General features: G+C 39.1%; 1 protein-coding gene across 2 annotated transcripts in view; it reads left to right on the forward strand.

Annotated features, from left to right (window-relative positions):
• Positions 1 to 18,142, forward strand: part of dtx2 (deltex 2, E3 ubiquitin ligase) — a 44,367-nt gene extending 26,225 nt beyond the window's left edge. Inside the window, exons 4-9 of one of the 2 annotated variants that reach the window (XM_055657914.1) lie at positions 3,632 to 3,787; positions 12,697 to 12,764; positions 13,679 to 13,837; positions 14,583 to 14,744; positions 16,089 to 16,178; positions 17,027 to 18,142. In XM_055657914.1, the coding sequence (XP_055513889.1) occupies positions 3,632 to 3,787; positions 12,697 to 12,764; positions 13,679 to 13,837; positions 14,583 to 14,744; positions 16,089 to 16,178; positions 17,027 to 17,251 (860 nt within the window). In that variant the 3' untranslated portion in view covers positions 17,252 to 18,142. The remainder of the gene's footprint in view (positions 1 to 3,631; positions 3,788 to 12,696; positions 12,765 to 13,678; positions 13,838 to 14,582; positions 14,745 to 16,088; positions 16,179 to 17,026) is intronic. The other variant, XM_055657915.1, reaches the window with a different exon arrangement.
• The last annotated feature ends 381 nt before the right edge of the window (positions 18,143 to 18,523 follow it).

Here is an 18,523-nt window from a genome sequence, read left to right on the forward strand (position 1 = left end):
ACTCTTATTGCAGCTTATCCATAAAAACTTTGGCGTTTCCACTGAATGTACCTAAAATTGGTTGCCTGGAAATTTCCATTAGTTATTCTTCATTAGTGAACCTAGTGACTTAAAACATGCTTTTGTGGTGTTTGCTTGTAGAAAGCAGTAAATCTGCAAATCCATTTAATAAGTGGTATCCTAAAACTAATATTCTCGTGCATGATTTTCCCGCTGCCGTTCGTTAGTTGGTCAATTTATCAAAAAGCAATGAAAGTACTAAATTATCCTGAATAGTAATTTCACCACTTCTGCTATTGAGCCCAGGCAAATTAACATAGTGATATAAGTAGGGGTGGGTAATATTGTAATTTTGCATTGCTTTAAAGGACAAATTTATAGGAAAACTGGAAATTTAGAACAAATGTTATTAACTAAATTGTTCAATTCCCTGAGAAGTCCTATTTCATTGTAGAAGCAATTGGATATAGTAACCAGCATTACATCTGTATCGTAAGAGGTTTTTTTCTGAATCATCGCCTTGATTTTTGTAAGCCTTGCTCTTTTTTCATTCCCTGATATTCATTGACCCAGTATATATCATCATTGAAAGATTTTGGCTGAGGATAGAAGTTCAATATTAGAGGATTGGTGAACCAAATTTGGATTTTAAATAAACATTTCATTTGATTATTGTTTCACTGCCTAATTATGCCATTGTAAATTTAAATGATATGATGTGGGGACCAATTGATCGTTACATTTAAGTCGCATTGTTAAAAGATCGCTTACCATTAAGGTGACTTCAGTGAAAATGAATTTTTGATAGAATATTTGCAATACAGGATTGCCAGGTAACACAAATTAAACAGTCAGAATCTGAGCTGCAGTCCAGGGTTGGTTGTCACAGCTGGGAAGTGACATTAAGTCTGATCCAAGGAGTTGGAGAAAAATCAGGTTATGTTGGCAGGGGAAAATGTAGTCGGTGTCTATTTCCAAGCTTCTTAAATCTTTTCCTTTAAGCACATTCTCGTTAGTCTTGCAATCAGTTGGCTTAATCGGATATATCAAAATATATTGATACTTAATAGCATCTTTCCCCCAAAATGGAGGTCCCATTGGAAATTGGATCCGATCAATGCATTATACAATTCCTTTGCAACTTCAAATTGAATGAACTGGCTAAAACGTTGACAGTGGTTGCGTTAGAATCCTCCAACCAACAATGCAAGTGATAAATGTAGGCGCGCTGTGGTGCATCTGTTAGATTACAGGCCAGGAATTGTTTGTGATTCAATTTTAAACTTAAAGGTGTTGATTAATTAGTGATTTACCAAAAATGAAGGGAAACGATTAATACGCTTACCAGTCGTCACATATTACCATTTACATGGTGGGCAGATAATGGAAGGCAATATTCTTATCACCTCCAATGCTTCCGTTGTCAATATCCTGAATGAGGAAGGTGTTAGACTGCTCGCTAAGGTGTTAGACTGGTCGCTTCCTCGTCTGATACTTCTGACCAAAGCAAATTGACTGCTTTAAATCAGATCCTTATCATAGACTTTTGCTAAATGACACTTTGCTGTCTTAACACCATTTTGATGCACCGTCTGCCTAAGATTATTGGTCTTTTTTTCATTTTTTAATTAGGGTTATAAACTTTTATAGTTTTTTCTAGCCTTGCATAAGATTTCTATTAGCCAACCATTTTATTTAGCCATTAAAAGTAATTTTACCAGCTTCTGAAATGTGCATGTTTTTTTTATCAACCCATTCAAATGCATTCATAGGTGGGTTTTGTTTTCAACAAACAATTTATGCACTTTACAATTCAATTTGGGTAGCCGGTGCCCCCCTCTTTTTTTAAATTAATTTCAATATAAAAGCAGAAAATGCTGGAAACCCCCAGTGGGCTTGACAACATCCGTAGGAAGAGAAGTCGTTAACATTCCAGGTTGGATTCCCTTCATCATGCCCCGTGACTACAACCTGAAATGTTGATTCTTGCCACAGATGCAACCTGGCCTGCTGAGTGTTTCCAGCATTTTCTGTTTTAGTCTGGCATCTGTAGCTTCTTTTTATTTTTCACTTTAAATTTCTCTTCCTTGTTTTTAAGCATCTCCGTATGTAGTTTCGTTTTGGAGATACAGTGGAAACGAGCTCTTCGGCCCTCCGAGTGCACGTCGACCATCGATCACCCGTTCACACTGGTTCTATGTTATCCCACTTTCTTATCCATGCCCTACACACTAGGAGCAATTTACAGAGGCCAATTAACCGGGAAACCCACATGTCTTTGGGATGTGTGAGGAAAGCAGAGCACCCAGAGGAAACCCTGGCAGTCACAGGAAGAATGTGCAAACTCCGCACAGACGGCACCTGTAGTCAGGATCGAACCCGGGTCTCTGCTGCACTGTGCCGTTTCTCCCCCTCCCCCACCTATTGAGCCTAATCTTTAGGCTCTCTTGCTCTTTTTGTGATGTTCTCTGTGATTTTAATCATTGGTGTCAGGGCCCTAAGATCTGAAATTTCCTCGTTGCAACTGCCTCCTCCACTTACCTTTTTACCTCGACCTCTGATCAACCTTTTGGTCAACCCCTGTGTTACTAGATATCTATTATCTTTTGATGTTTGCTACTTTAAAGGGGGCATAAGCGGTGGTGGACCCCTTCAGATTTTGGTAATCGAATTTCTAAGTTTAAGCATTTATTTTGAAAATAATGTATGATGTAAAAACAGAATGACATTAACCAAATGTGAATTTCATCTCCAAAACCTTGTCAAAATTAGTTGTGGAGCTTGGGGAAATTCTGTTCATTCTTCTATGCTCTGTTGATTACTGACCATTAATTATCCTGACCTCAATAGGTGACACATTCAATTATCTCTGTATGACATCACAGTAGCAGGAAACACATAATGTAAGGATAATCATCTTCACACATTAATACTCGGAAAAATTTCAATCTTTGTAGAGATTTTCTGCAGGAGTGAAAAATCTAATTTAAAATTAGAGGCAATTCTTCCAAATACTCCACACAACTGCATAATAAGGACCAATTCTCTAATTTTCAATTGCATATTTAATTGAGCAAGGGTGTGGGAACAGTCCTACATGGAGCTCCCACGCTGAATACAAAGGATGAAGACATTGATTTTTCAGAACGTGAATGCTGCATAGAAGGGGTGCAAGGCACCGTGCTTTGTGAAAAATCTGAATATTGGACCTGCTTAGACGTTGATGCTTTCATACTTTATTGCATATTCTAAATGGATACTTCATTTAGAACCACATCTGTGTGGCATTAAAACGTTTATCTGAACTAGGATTTCCCTGCTAAATTAGCATTCCATTGTTTCTGCTGCTGTTGCCCCGGTATCCACACTGGCCTGTCTACTTATCCTGTGGGTTTTGTTCACTTAGTCTCTTTCAAATCACTGGTGAGGTGAAGGGGCCTATAATGTCAGACTAATTTTACTTCCACTTTTTGTGTCATGAATTAATTTTTGTCACTTGGTGATTTTGATTTTCAGTTCTGTTGACTTTCTTTTATTTCCTCTGGTTCCTTTTTTAATTTACTTTTGTGTGCTCTATTTTGTTTTTGTTACACCATTCCCCTGTGCATGCTGATGACCACTGAACCTTTAGGCATGACCGCAATTCTGATGTGTGCTGCTGGACTGCCTGTGTGCTTCACCCGCGCAACTAAACACGTAGACAATGCTGACTCAAGGAAAAGGGATAAAAAGCTCAGCACTGCCCGAGATAAGTCATTTAAGAGATCGAAGAAAATGTCCAGAAAAGGTAGTTAAAAAAAGATTTCCTATTTACTTTCAGTTTCTGTTGCCCATTGGAGACAAGTTTTAAGCTTGATATGGCATGATTTTATTTCTCCTTATTCTTCGAATTTGCTTCGAACCTCCACTTGAATTAATTCTAACTTGCAATAACAGCATTGACTGGTGCAATTTTGGGACCAAAGAGATTGCTGGCATCAACCCAGTTGTTATGGTGCATTAGATTTTGTGATTATTTTGACATAATCATAAATCCTGCCATGACACTATAATGTAGAATTGAAACGATGAAAGGTGCAATGTCAAATAGCTGCATTGGTAGCAATTTGCATTTGCAGGTTCTACATTCCACCTAAGGTACCAAAACTTACCTTTGCCTCAAATGTTTGCATGTAGCCACATTAAGTTTGGAATTCAAAATGTCTACTTTTGGTTCAATTATATTTCATTTCATCTCATGTAAGTATTCTCATTAGCCTATTACCATTTACTCCAAATTCCATCCACAGTTGAAATTAAAAGCTACTTTTCACTTGCATAGAATTCAGTGTATTATTTTGTTGACAGCATTTTACCACTCCCCTGAGTAAATAACTATTTAACTTTTTTCACTTTGTAAAATTATTATATTGAATATTTAAAATGAGTCCTTTTTGGGAAAATGTATTTCCAAGAAATCCTGTACGGTATGTATTTGGTCTCAAATGTGTACATTTATCACATTTACTCATTGCATATTTAGTAAAAACACCATGCTAAATGCAATGTCAGTTATCAAAGCTCCTTTTGAATCCAGGCAACTCTTCAGAGGTGCAGAGATTTGAACGTGAAATGTACTCGTCTGTGTCTCAGTGTTGCAAATTACATCCCTTTTTATAATAGGCTCCAGAGTCAATCAATCTTGACAACTTGTGTTCAACAACATTAATAAAGGCTCTAAAACAGTGGTTCCCAACCTTGTTTTGGCCATGCCCCACCTAATCACCCCTAACATCCTGATCCCCCCCCCCCCCATGTGGTGATATATAATTCTTATCCTTTAAAAAGTGAACTCCATTTCAGCTGAAGAAGCTTAAAAAGCCAATACCTTGGTTGTAATAACTACACAATAAAGACCTTTTTTACCCGAAAAAAATTATTTACTCAAAATAACATCTGAAACATAAACTACATATGTTTACCTGATGGAAAATCCTAAAAAATAAAAATCGAAAAACTGGACCCAGACCTCAGTCGCGCTCAATTGCCCCCCTTAAAAATCAAATTGCCCCCCTGTGGGGCGTACGCCCCACGTTGGGAACCACTGCTCTAAAATGAACAAATACCTCTTGGACATGTTTTTAAAAGTTTGGCAACTTCTTAAAACCCCACAAGGGTCAAAGAATACCCTTTCCTCTCAAGTACTTAGAGGATATAACTGCATAACTGGAATGATGTTCATTTGAAGTGAGAAAGCTAGCACAACTTTTAAATTCACTGTAAATTATTTCTCAGGGAAAGGTTACTGTGGTCTAGATGAGCTATCTAAATAGAAACATCTGACAGGAAAGCCTGCATATCCACTATTCAATAATAACAATATTTTGATTTGTTTTGTTCCTGAATAAAGTTGAAGGAGAATTTTTAGATAGTTTAATGAATGTGACTGATATTTGAAGATTTCAGGTGCAAACCACAATGTCATATTTTCAAAAAGCTGAGGAGTATCCATCAGTATTGATGACCCATGTTCCAGAATTAGCAGTGGCTGTACCCCAATTGTTCCTCTACAGATACAATGCTGGCATCAATCTATCAACGTGGGATATTGCCCATGTATGTCCTGTGAAAAAAAGCAGGGCTTATCCAATCTGCCTGAGTACCATCCAGTCAATCTGGTCTTGATCGTCAGCAAAGTGATGGATAGTGTTAGTGAAAATGCTGTCATGTGGCATTCACTCTTCAATAACATCCTCACTGATGCCTAACTTGGGTTTTGCAAGGACAACTTGGTTTCAAACCTAATCAGAGCCTTGCTCCAAACATGAGTCAATAAGCTGAATTCTAGCAGTTACGCGATATATATTGCCTTTGACATCAAGGTAACATTTGACCAAAATTCCCTGGTAAAGCTGAAGGTGGTAGCCATCAGGGGAAAACATCCCAAGGTTAGAGTTGTATCTCACACATAGAAATATAATTGGAGATCAATCATCAGAACCCAAAAATGATTACTGCAGAAGTTCCTCGGGGTATTGTTCTAGGCCTAACTATCCTCAGCTACAGGTAGTTCTGTTCTAACTCGATAGTTGGGTTCCAAAGAAACAATGCATTATAGAAAATTGTATCAATTGGATTTGAGGCTAGAGAATTTCAGACCGGAATTACAAAGTTATCTCTCACAGGATTATTTGAATAGCTAAGATTTTTCTATTAACAAACATATTTTTAATAGCTATCAATTTATTTTTTACTGCGAGCTAACAATACTAAAGGCTGTATGTTACATTGTTTAATAGTGTCATTGCACAAGATCGAATACAAGTGATTGCATTTCATTTTTGGTGGCCACTTGCGGTTAAAATAGGAACTGTCTTCCAAACAGACAATGGTGTCCGATTACTGTGAGCAAAATGCATGGAACTGTCTTTTTCGATTTTTTCTTTTCTCAACTTGTTAATTTTCAAAGTAACTTTAAAGTGCTTCTCAAGTTCCTGATTAAAATTGTGTTATAACCAATTTGGTCCATGTAATAAAGATAGTGTTCCCTAATTCATCATTCACGTTATATCCAGTTAACAGTACAGAATAACTTGTTTTCCATCATAACGTCTGAAATGGGGATGTTTGCCAAAGTGTTCCTTTCTACTTGCATGTCCCAAATGAAGTGGTCTGCATCTGCATAGAGCAAAATCCATACTGCATTTTGGGGGGTGGGGGGCAACTAATGCTTGTGCCACCCATCTTTAACATGGCAGAATCTATCCACATTATTGTCATTGTAATTACCATCTCCTCTCACATGAAATGTGCTTGATCTAGCCATGCTTGACCAGATAATATGCTGGCCATTGCCATCATTGAATCATTGCAACTAAAAATCACTAACTCTCAAACATTGGTGACTTTGTTTATTCACATGGTCGTTACTATTCAGATCCTTACCCAGTACCAAGAATCTAATGACCTAATGTACATAGCAAATTCATTCTCTAAATGAAGTTCCTATTAAATTGAAATCACACACTAGTACTCGGGTGCAGAAATCCCAGAACCCCCCAAAAAATGCTGATTACTTCTCATAAACACTGGTGTCGCCTGTCTTACTTCAAATGAAGGGAATTGTCGCTGCTGCTTTTATATTTGCTTCAAATGATTTTAATTGTTTACTGTTGTCTGGACTTATTATTTGGTTTTAAAATATTTGCTGCTTTACAAGTTAAATGTTAATTTAGGAAAACACTTGTCAATTTGTATTCTTTGTATTAAACAAAGCATTCTGAATATAATGCTACCATAAATACTGCCAGCCGTTCTGTCTGGGCCCGCATCATCATTTGAAGACTTTGTCAAGATCTCCTTGTCACATGCTGTGATTTCAGCTCCACACATGGGTCCAGTGACCCTGAAATGTCACAATATGAACAATGTAAAGCTTGCACTTGGCAGCTGAGCAACTTCCTTGTGGTGTACACTAAGTTGGTCACTGGTGGCGGTTTAGCAAATGAGTTTTGATATGAAACTCAAACATGAGCATGCATTGTCAGCTTTAGAGAGGCATGCTAGATGTGCAGTAGAACAGCCTGTTTGGGAGTCAGCTTGCAGCCGGAGAGGGACTTGGCAGTGTGACAGAAAATCCAATAGCATGGGACCTAGGTTTGTCAGAATTGGAGATGAGCCAACACCTCTCTCTCCATGGAACAAAAATACATGCTGCTCGTACAGGAGAAATGTGTGTCAAATTCTGCATGGCAAGTTCTAATGATGATCGCAAAGAAGCTTTCAATGAACCAAATAATGTGTATCATTTTGCAATATAAAACATTGCTTGTGTTACAAACTTCCATCAGTTTGGATAAGCGTAAAACAGAAAGCCAATTATTGATGCTGTAATAAACTGCACCTCTGGTGTTTTAAGAGTAGGAAATGGTCTTGGGGTTCTGGAAACTGTTCCAACTGTGGTAAATAGTACGAGCTTTTGTTCAGTGAATCAAGAGTATTCTATTGTCATATGTACAGAATAGAACAATGGAATTCTTGCAACAGCACAACAAATTTTGTGAACGCATTACTCAGTAGATTATATAATAACAAAACATTTAAAAATTCAATGAATAAAAGCCCAATATAGTGCAAAAAAACAAGTCCCAAAGACCCTAATGCAACAAAGCAGTTCATAGTTTGGAGTTTAGTTGGCATTAGTAATATTCAATAGCTTTGATGGTCATTGAGGGGAAACTGTTCCTGGATGTCACAATTTTCAGATTGCTAAACCTTCTTCCCCATGACAGGAGTGAATTGAGAGGGTGACCAGGGTGGTGTGGGTCTTTGATGATGCTGGCTGCCTTTTTGAGACGGCGCCTGCTCTAGATCCCTTTGATGGTGGGAAGGTCAAATTAAACCCAGTGATGGACCGGGTTTAATTTGCTTTGTACATTCAGTTGTTGTGGCAGATGTACATGCAGGTGTATGCATTTGTGCGATGTCCTGATCGTATCCATGTGAAACGGCAATTGCTTTGTTGAATGTTTGGATTGGAGACTTTGACCGAAACAGCAAATATTAGTTTCTGCTGTGTTTTAGAGTTGCAGGGATTGCCTTCGGGAGTGCTTTGTCTAGTGATGTTAAGGTGGACAATGAGCATAAATACTACCAGGGGTATCACGTGACATTCTTATGTGACTTGGGCAATGGTCCAGGGTAGGATTCAGTTACTTCACAAATAAGTTGAGGCATTGTTAATTTGAGGCTTATCATTTTGGTTTTCTCCTCTCCTGAAGTACCAGCTCTCCGCGATAGGTTGGCATTCATGTTTGCTTAAGTGTTCACATTTCTTTTAGTATTTTAATTCCTTTCTGAATAATGTTTTGTGGCCCATTGTGTGAAAATATAAGTGGATTATTTACTGCAGAAGAAAAGACTTGTTTTGTATTGATTTGGGTGTTGTCAAAACTGGTATTTATTGGCCAACTGTAGCTGCTCTGGGAAAATAGTGATTGACTGGCACCTTGAGTGATTCGTAAGACTGACTTGACTACTTGGGGCAGTTTCATTGTTTTGGCCACGTTGGGTAAAGGCCTTGAGTCTTTCCTAGCATTTGAATATTAGAATGGAGGGCCTCATCATGGTTGCAGATGAGGCAGAAACAGATAAATTAAGAGAACTCTCAAGTGGTAGGTAGGGAGGGAGCTGTAATCAATGTGTTGTTTTACAAAGTTTGACTTTCTATGCAGCAGTTGACATACACTCTGTAAGGTTCTAACACCACAGAATCTTTCCATTTAGGTTCAGTTAGCTTTATCAAAGAAATAAGCTGTACTTTTGTAGAGGGAGTTTCAAGCACTTGGCATTTAAGAAGCACAGTATACAGCAGAGATTTAGCAGGCTGCTATTTCACTGGCGAGGAATGCATCAAATGACTTAGAATAAGGCCTCATCAAAAGATTTTAAGCCTGTAGGCAATGGGAGAATAGACTGCCAGAGAACTCTCATGGTAGGTGCTGATGGGAAGCAGCTGTAATCAGTTTGTGTTGAAATTTCAAACTCCCCATTACGTCTAAGAGAAATTACAACATATGACCACAAAATTTTAAAAAAAATTTGTCTTGAACAATTCAGGTTAAAAAGCTTGAGCTATAAAGCAGGGGTTGTACAGTCCACTCAATAATTTAAGGGACTAAAAGTACAAAAAAGAGCAACCACAGTTGCAGGAAAAAATGTCGAGGAATGTGAGGAAAATGAAAGTAAGATTACAGTAAGTCAAAGGATTTTGGCAAGTAGGCAAGGGGAGAAGGACTGCCCAAGACCAAAGCATTACCACCTGATGTGAAAGCAGTGGTCAATATATGCCCTGGGAATGTATGGCTGATCATAACTCCCTACTTATCTTCATTAATTGTAGACTCTGATGATGGTCCAGCAGCACAATTTGAATTCTGAAGTAACAGATCAGTGGTTAAATAACGTGGGCTATACCCCAGAGGGGTACAGTCCCCTCAATATTTTTAAGGGGGGCAAAAAGTACTACTGAAGAGGTCTGGGTCCAAATTTTCAATTTTTATTTTGTGGATTTTCCATCAGATTAAAGATTAACTTATATCAGAGAGTGATGGCAAGAATTTTTTTTTTGGTAAAAACTGCCCAAGATTGTGTAAGCATACAACCAAGGTATTGTGAAACATGCTTGGTGGGGCTGAAACGGAGTTCACTTTTTAAATGATAAAAATTATATATCACCACATGGGGGGGGGGGGGGCATCAGGATTTTAGAGGTGATTAGGTGGGGCAGGGCAAAAAAAAGGTTGGGAACCACTGGTTTAGATACATCCTATCTGCTCAAGTTCAAACAAATGCCGCAAAACTCATTGGCCAGCTGTACATTCTACAGCAAGACAATGATCCCAAACATACGGCTAAAGCAACAAAGGAGTTTGTCAAAGCTAGAAAATGTCTTCTTCGGTGACCAAGTCAATCACCCGACCTGAACCCAATTGAGGATGCCTTTTATATGCTGAAGAAAAACACTGAAGGGAAATAGCCCTCAAGACAAGCATAAGCTAAAGATGGTTGCAATACAGGCATGGCAGAGCATCACCAGAGAAGACATCCAGCAACTGGTGATGTCCATGAATCACAGACTTCAAGCAGTCATTGCATGCAAAGGATATGCAACAAAATACTAAACATGACTACTTTCATTTACATGACATTGCTGTGTCCCAAACATTATGGTGCCCTGAAATGGAGGGATTATGTATAAACACTGCTGTAATTTCTACATGGTGTAACCAAAATGTATAAAAATGGCCTTTATTTAAATCTGACAATGTGCACTTTAACCACATGTGATGATTTTTATTGCAAATCTCAAATTGTGCATTACAGAGGCAAATAAATAAATGATGAGTCTTTATCCCAGACATTATGCATGGCACTGTATGTGTAACTCGGCAATATAATGTACTCTGGGAAGGAATAACTCTGTCACAACCAAAACTGCACTGGAGTTTGATAGACAGCAGGTTACTGCCCCATACGTTCCAGACTACACCATCCCATCAACAGAAGCTGTGCTTGGAGTTTTTAATTAAAAGGAATCCAGGCCAGCGAGTTGGAGTGGGTCCATATGGAGACGAAGTGTATCCCACACTGATTGCTGTGCTCTAATCCAGTTAAGCTATGTGCACACAACAATGAGAAGCTTTGTTCCCAGAAATCCTTGTTGCTGGGGACAAAAGGCTGATTTAATGAGGATTACAATTTCAAAATTAACAACCATATCAGCGTTTGAGGACATCAGTGAATGAAAAGCTGTTTAGGATTGGGCTCTGCAAGATATATTTTCAAATGTATGAGCCACAATTAAGAAGTTTGTGAATATCAAACTGTATTGGCACAATCCATGGTTTATTGTGAGGAGGAAAAATTACAAGCTACAAAAAGATATCAACAGTTGTGAGCAAAAACGTGGCGAATTGAATCAAATCTGGAGATGTGCAAGGTATTTTTTTATGGGTGGGTTGAATGTGCACTGAAGTGGATAAGATGGATGTTGACATGCATCTTCATAAGTAAATCTGTCATGGAATCTGTAAAATACTGGTAGACCCGTTGCTAAAGGACAATTTTGTTTAGGAGGAGAAGGATTTTAGCTAAAGCTTAGTTGAAATTTTGTATAGCCAGACTCGACAGAGAAAATTGATAGTGTTTACGTCACTTTTAATATTCCTCAACAGGGTTCAATAACTTTGGCTTCGGCTTAAAGGAAATTGGTGGATAAATGACACAACACGAGTGGAAGGGCTTCTTGCCCTTTTCGTCAATATGACCATGGGTGATGTATCACAGGTCTCTAGTCGCCTATGTGGCAGTTCCCCAGAGCTCTTTAGTTTAGATACAGCGGGGAAACGGGCTCATCGGCCCAGCGATCCCCGCACATTAACTATCCTACTCGCACTAGGGACAATTTTACATTTATAAAATTATACTAAGCCAATTAACCTACATGACTTTGTAGTATGGGAGGAAACCGAAAATCTTAGAGAAAACCCATGGGGAGAACGTACAAACTCCGTACAGACAAGCACCTGTAGTCAGGATTGAATCTGGCGCTTGCTGTGTCGCCTGGTTTAGAATGCGGGCAATGATCCCGCTACCTATCGCAAACCCTTGATGCCTTGTTCTGTAATGGAAGGGAATAAAGGCAAACCATTCATATCCAAGGGTGGTGCAGATGGCAAAAATCACAGAGATTCATGGTGACATTTCATACATCATAGCCTAGCATGGTTCAAGAAAAGTGGGAGCGGTAATTCTAAATAACCGTGGGCTGATTGACTCCATCTGTCACCCAAAACAGATCCATTTTCTCCCGAGATGCTGCCTGACCTGTTGAATTACTCCACCATTTTGTGTCTGTCTTGAACAAAACCACAATGTTGTTCATTCTATTATAAGAGAAAAGTGGTGATGGTGAAGCGTCATCTATGTTCATTTATTCTGAAATCATCCCCATCAGTTATCATGTTTCAAAGTTGTTTTTTTGTCTTCTTACTGCCTATCTTAGTGCTTGTAAAAGCTTTGCTGGCTATTCTGTTTCAATTTTACCCGGTGGTCTCCTACAATCGGGGTAGTTTGGAGTGGTCATTAGATACAAGCGCGGTTTTGTTCAGATTTATGTGTAGTTGTATCATCTGTACATTTCTTCTTCCGTTACAGAGGTCGTAAGAGATCCGGAAGATGTAGTCAAGAATTACATGACAAGAATAGAAGAGCATCTGGATGAGGTGAAATTAAAGTATTGGAGTAGCTATAACTTTTTGTGCAAAAAAAAAGTGTGTTTAAGCAGGAAGTCTTAATTTCCTTTTTCAGTATCAGTTTGGCCTATTCCCCCTTGCACAGCACAAATATGTAAAAATAATATTGTCGTACTTTTAACATTTTCTGTTTCTCTCTTTCATTGCCTGTCAATATCTTGAGTGCCTTTTTATGGGAAAACCTATTTTTGTTCTTTTATTTTTCTAAAACCTCACGTGTTCTATTATTCACCAGTTTTAATGCTGCCAGGAATTTATTGTGGGGATTTGCTGAAATGAGGTGGTGTCTTTTCTCTCAAACAATACTGAATATTTGGAATTTTATAACCTTGAATGCCATGAAGGTGAATCTTTTGAGTGTTTTCAAGGTAGAGATCAAAAAATTTCTGGACATCGAGGAAGTAAATGTATAAGTGGAGAAGGTGTAGTGGGACCAAGGTAGAAATTCAGTTCTGATCTTGATGAGAAGGTTTAAAAGACAAATGAATGGGTCCTGCTCTTAACCATTGTTCCTCTTAGTGATTGGAGACTATTAGTTGAAGGAAATGGTTTGAGGTCTCTGGTGCTATGAGCCAGCAGCTCTACCAGCTTGTACCACTGTGTCGCCTGATGTGTCCTAATTTGAATAAAGAGATTACAGGCTGATCGCTTCATTTAATTTGCTGGCCTTAATTACTGGTACCGAGGAATCTATTGTTGGTGTTTAATTGCAGAAACTGCTATTTCTGAGCACAAATGTGCAAAAAAAGTGTTTCAAGATAATGGTGCAGTGCTGCTCATTTCCCAATGCATCCGAACACACAGATTCTAAACTGCAAATCGGCACAAGACATTCTGCTCAGCATTGCTAAAGCTAAATATTGCTCTTCTTTTATGTGTTTAAGGACTGTATAATTTGCATGGAGAAGTTGAGTACCTTGTCTGGATACGATGGAATGTCCAGGACAAGAACCATTCAGTCGAATGCAGTTGGAAAGCTCTCAAGGTGTGGCCATGTCTTCCACTTGCTGTGTATGATGGCCATGTATGAAAATGGGAACAAGGTACCGAGAACTGACCTACTTTATAATCTAATGTTATTTAGTTGCCAGTCTGAAGAAGGGTCCCGTCCTGAAATGTCACTTGTCGATGTTCTCCAGAGATGCTGCCTAACCCTCTTCAGTTGCTCCAGCACTTGGAGCCGCGCGCAGCCAGGGGTAGAGTTGCCGGGGTCGGAGCTCCGACCCGGCGCCGCCCGCGGCCGGACGGTGCCCCCAGCTCCGCGGCTACCAAACCACGCGACGCTCCGCGATGTTGGGAGCGGCTGCCACAGCGCTCCGGAGTCCTTTTGTGTATACTAGCATTTGCAGTTCCTCGATCCTATAATCTAGTGGTCTTTTTTAAAGTGATCTTGCAGCCTTCCCCATAAGGGAGAGTTTTTTTTCAATAAGGGGCTTTGCGAATGATAAACATTTGCCCTCGATCAGTGTAACTAGACTTTTTGTTTAAACTGCTTCCCTAAATGTCCTTCATATCCTAAATGCCACATTCACTGATTTTACTGACGAGAAATTAGTAGGAATTCCAAGGACAATCACAAGACAAAAGTAGTTCTTTCAGCCCTGACACAGCTAAAAGTTGCCAGGTCAGCACAGGCAAAAATACATTGTTTGTCTTGCTTAGTTGAGAGTACCATATGGAGATTGGCTGGCTGGTAACATAGGGAAAATTGTGTTGTCCCACAAATAGTAATCATTTCCAAATTACTGATGTTTACTAGGCAACTGAATGTTTTAATTTTTTTTCCAGGATGGCAGTTTACAATGTCCTTCGTGTAAGATGATCTATGGTGAAAAAACTGGAACACAACCTAAAGGAAGGATGGATATTTATTTATTACCACAGTCATTGCCGGGATATCCAGACACTGGATCGATACAAATTGTGTATAACATCCCTCACGGTATTCAGGTAACCATCTGTTAGACATTCCTAGAATCATACAGCACAGACATAGGCCTTTTGGCCCACCATACATGCGATGAAGATTCCCTGTCTAAGCTAATTCCAATTACCTAGATCCCAATTACCTATATTCCTCCCAACCTCTCCTATGCGTGTACCTGTCCAAATGTTCCTTAAATGTTCTCATTGTTCCAGCCTCGACCACTTCATCAATTTACACTGAAATTGTACAGCTATAAGAAGATTTTGTTTGTGGTAAACGATTCATTATTTATAGGAAAAAAAATGTGTTCCATACGCTGTGTATATAGCTGGTTTTGGTTGTATAATTTTCACACTGTAGGAAGATGTGGTTGATTTATTAAATTAATTTGACCAGCATCACTCCATTATTTTGGTCCATTTGTCACTCTTTAGCAGATTCCATAACCTGCAAACCTTTGCCGTCTCCTTTTATCAGCTCCCAACCTTTGTTGCCATCTCCACACCTCTTCTCTCCTGAACTCACTTGTTTCTGCCTCGTCTCTCTTCCTCACCTCTTTATACAGAATTAACGTTACTTGTCCATCAATACATGGATTGTTCTAATTAGTTATCTATATTGATCAGAGTAATCTCTTGGAAGTATAGGTTATGTGACGGATGTTCAAGCTCATTTTGAGTTCACCGCAGTTAGTGAATTCACTGGGTTCATTAATCACCAGAAAATAATTGAAGTCAAATTTCAAACACCATGTTTGAAATAATAGGCTGATTTTTAATTTAAGTGTTCATGCTGTTACATACATATTCCAGTGAAAACATATTTGCGTGTTCTGTTGCCTCTGCTACCACACACATGCGTGTTGTCAATGGATGAAATGAAGACACCGATACCATTTGCTTAAAAATTGCACCATTTCCAACTTCAGGATCGAGGTAGAGCTTTGACATTGTTGTTTTTCATAATCGGGACCAGGGCAAGATATGAGGTTAAAAGCTGCTGAGACTTTTGAACTTCATTGGGAGAAGTTCTAATGCTATTAAGCAAGGTTACATTGAGGAGATATACGTTTGAGTTGTAGTCGTGCAGTAATGAAGCAACTCTTCAGTCCACTGAGTCTGCACTAACAATGAAGTCATGTCACAATTTAAAAAAATGTACCCGACATTCCCATTAATTCCTCTGACATTCTCCCTGCCCCCCCAGATTCTGCCCCACACCTGACTTTAAGCTGATCAGCACTTAAGGCAATCCACTGAAGGTGAACTGTCATTTAGAAACCAGTCTGACAAGCTTTGGAATACCCTAGAAATGAACGGCAGCTGGAATATTCTGTTTATTCATGTGATGCCTCTGATTTTTCACAGGGCCCTGAGCACCCAAATCCAGGTAAACCGTACACTGCCCGTGGCTTCCCCCGGCATTGCTACCTGCCTTATAACGATAAGGGTAGACAGGTAATATAACTGTAATATCAATATGTTTTAACAATTAAAGAACGGGTTATCTGCTAGTTGGCCATTATTAAATATTGCCCATTGTTGTTCGAATTGCAATTCTCTGGAGGAATGGAACTGTAGGATGCATTGGTTTTATTTAAATGTTATTGCTTGTTTACCTCCTGAAAGATGAGTTTTTCTAGTATCAGGTGCAGAAGTCTAGTGTCCGTGTTGAGATGTGTGCAAAGTAAGCCATTGCACATTCATAAGTTATAGGGGCAGAATTAGGCCATTCAGCCCATCAAGTCTTCTCTGCCATTCAATCATGACTGATCTATCTTTCCGTCTCAACCCCATTCTCCTGCCTTCTCCCCATAACCCTGATATCTGATCCTTTATTTAACAATTTACCTTTCCTTTTTTCCCAATTTACCTTTCTAATTCCCAATGGTGTGAATTATTTTGTGTATTGGGTGGTTGTTGTCACTCTCAAGTAAGACAATGACATCTGGTCATTAATGTTCTACAGAATAGGGTACTCTCTTTAGCGTCTCATCGGTGAGTATATTAGTGGGCTATTTCACCATTGATCAGGGGTGGGGAGTAAGCCGGAAAGCAATGCAGACCAGTAAGATATTCACATGACCTTCAGAAATGGGCATTCTGGTGAAACTCCTAGAATATCAGGCCACATTTGAAGTCAAATCAGAATGTTCTTAATTTGCTGTTGTGGAAGCCAGTTGAGATAAACTAATAACATCAATCAGTTCCAAGCCTTCCATTTGTTGTATTCTCCAGTGGTGGCCGTGCATGCATGCATAGCCATCAAAGAATGAATGTAAATTAATCTGAATCATTTACTTTAGGTTCTGGAGCTTCTGAAAGTAGCATGGAACAGAAGGCTGATTTTTACTGTGGGAACGTCAAGCACAACTGGAGAAATGGATACAGTAGTTTGGAATGAAATTCATCATAAAACGGAGAAGGGATCCAATGTCTCTGGCCATGGATTCCCAGATCCCAACTACCTGAACAATGTCCTTGGAGAGCTTGCTGCACAGGGTGTGACAGAGGACTGTCTTGGGCAATAACTGAATGTAATTTGGAATGAACTTTTGATTCAGTGCTGCTTTTAGAGATGCTTCCATCTTTTGCACTCTTTTAGAGTACGAGCTGTGCTTTATTTTTCTTAATCCTTTGTACTGCATTATCAGCCGCCGCAGCTTGAAGTGAGGCGAGGGTGCACAGGCTGCATCTTCTCAAGTCTTAATGTCTGTCATTTCAACACTGGTAGCAGGAGGTGATGTTCCGATCAAAGCCAGATCGAGCCGAGCTGGACTCGCATGTTTTCCCTTCACCCCTGCCCTCTTCCTGGCACTTAGGAACACCTCCAGTACAATGTTTACGTAAGCAAAATAATAACCAGCAAGGTGTTCGGCTAATCTTGTTTGGTTTCATAGTTTTTTGGGCATTGTTGCATTATATTTCACAGCGACAGCAATGTTAAGAACTATGGAACTGGGAATTTTCGTGTACAACATTCTCCTTTCAACCATAGGCATTAAAAATAATAGACTGCCGTTCACATGGAGGCAACAACAGAACCTTGTAGCCAATGCAGTGCCATGTGATCAAAGCAGGGTTGGATAGTGAAGAATTATAATATACATTATAATTTTCACCCTGGAGGGGAATAAGACAATGGACCTTCACAGCATGTGCACTGGTTTTGGACCTTGGTAGGTTGAAAGAGTGGAATTTTAAACATGCACTGTTAATCTAATCTTAGTTATGTGCGGCTGAGGAGTCTAGTGTGCATAAATTGTTTAGTTCTGTGCCCATTTCTGTAGCCTATTTCATACCTGTGACAAGGTACTATGAATTTTAATAAAAAATTATCACTTTTCTATTGTGCTCAGGGAGGCCTAATAATTAACAATGACTTCCATGTAATAAAATCTTTTTTTTAAACTACAAAATAATTAGCATCAATTGTATTCTGTTAACCTCTTGTTACTTACAAACGATTTTAGTTCCCCATTTTTTGCTCCCATCTCAAGCAAGCCCAAAGATGATAGTTTCTTTGTGTAATGATGGTAAATTGCTTCTGATCCTGGTACCTTGTGCATCCCTAGTGAATTTGGATAAACTAAGTTGTTTATGCATTTTTTGAGAAAGCACATTATACTCAAATATTCCATATTTTTGATATTTAAACGAGTCGGTCGTTGTACGTCCGGTATCCTCAATCCCCAAGTTAGCCACAGTGCCTAGACTCCCGACAGTCACCTAGATACAATAGCCGATGTCTCCTGCTGCGCATTAACTAATTACCCCAATTTCACAGCGTAAAGGAGATCTTT

Source organism: Leucoraja erinacea, chromosome 28 (assembly GCF_028641065.1).
Source record: "Leucoraja erinacea ecotype New England chromosome 28, Leri_hhj_1, whole genome shotgun sequence".
Classification (NCBI taxonomy): Eukaryota; Metazoa; Chordata; class Chondrichthyes; order Rajiformes; family Rajidae; genus Leucoraja; species Leucoraja erinaceus.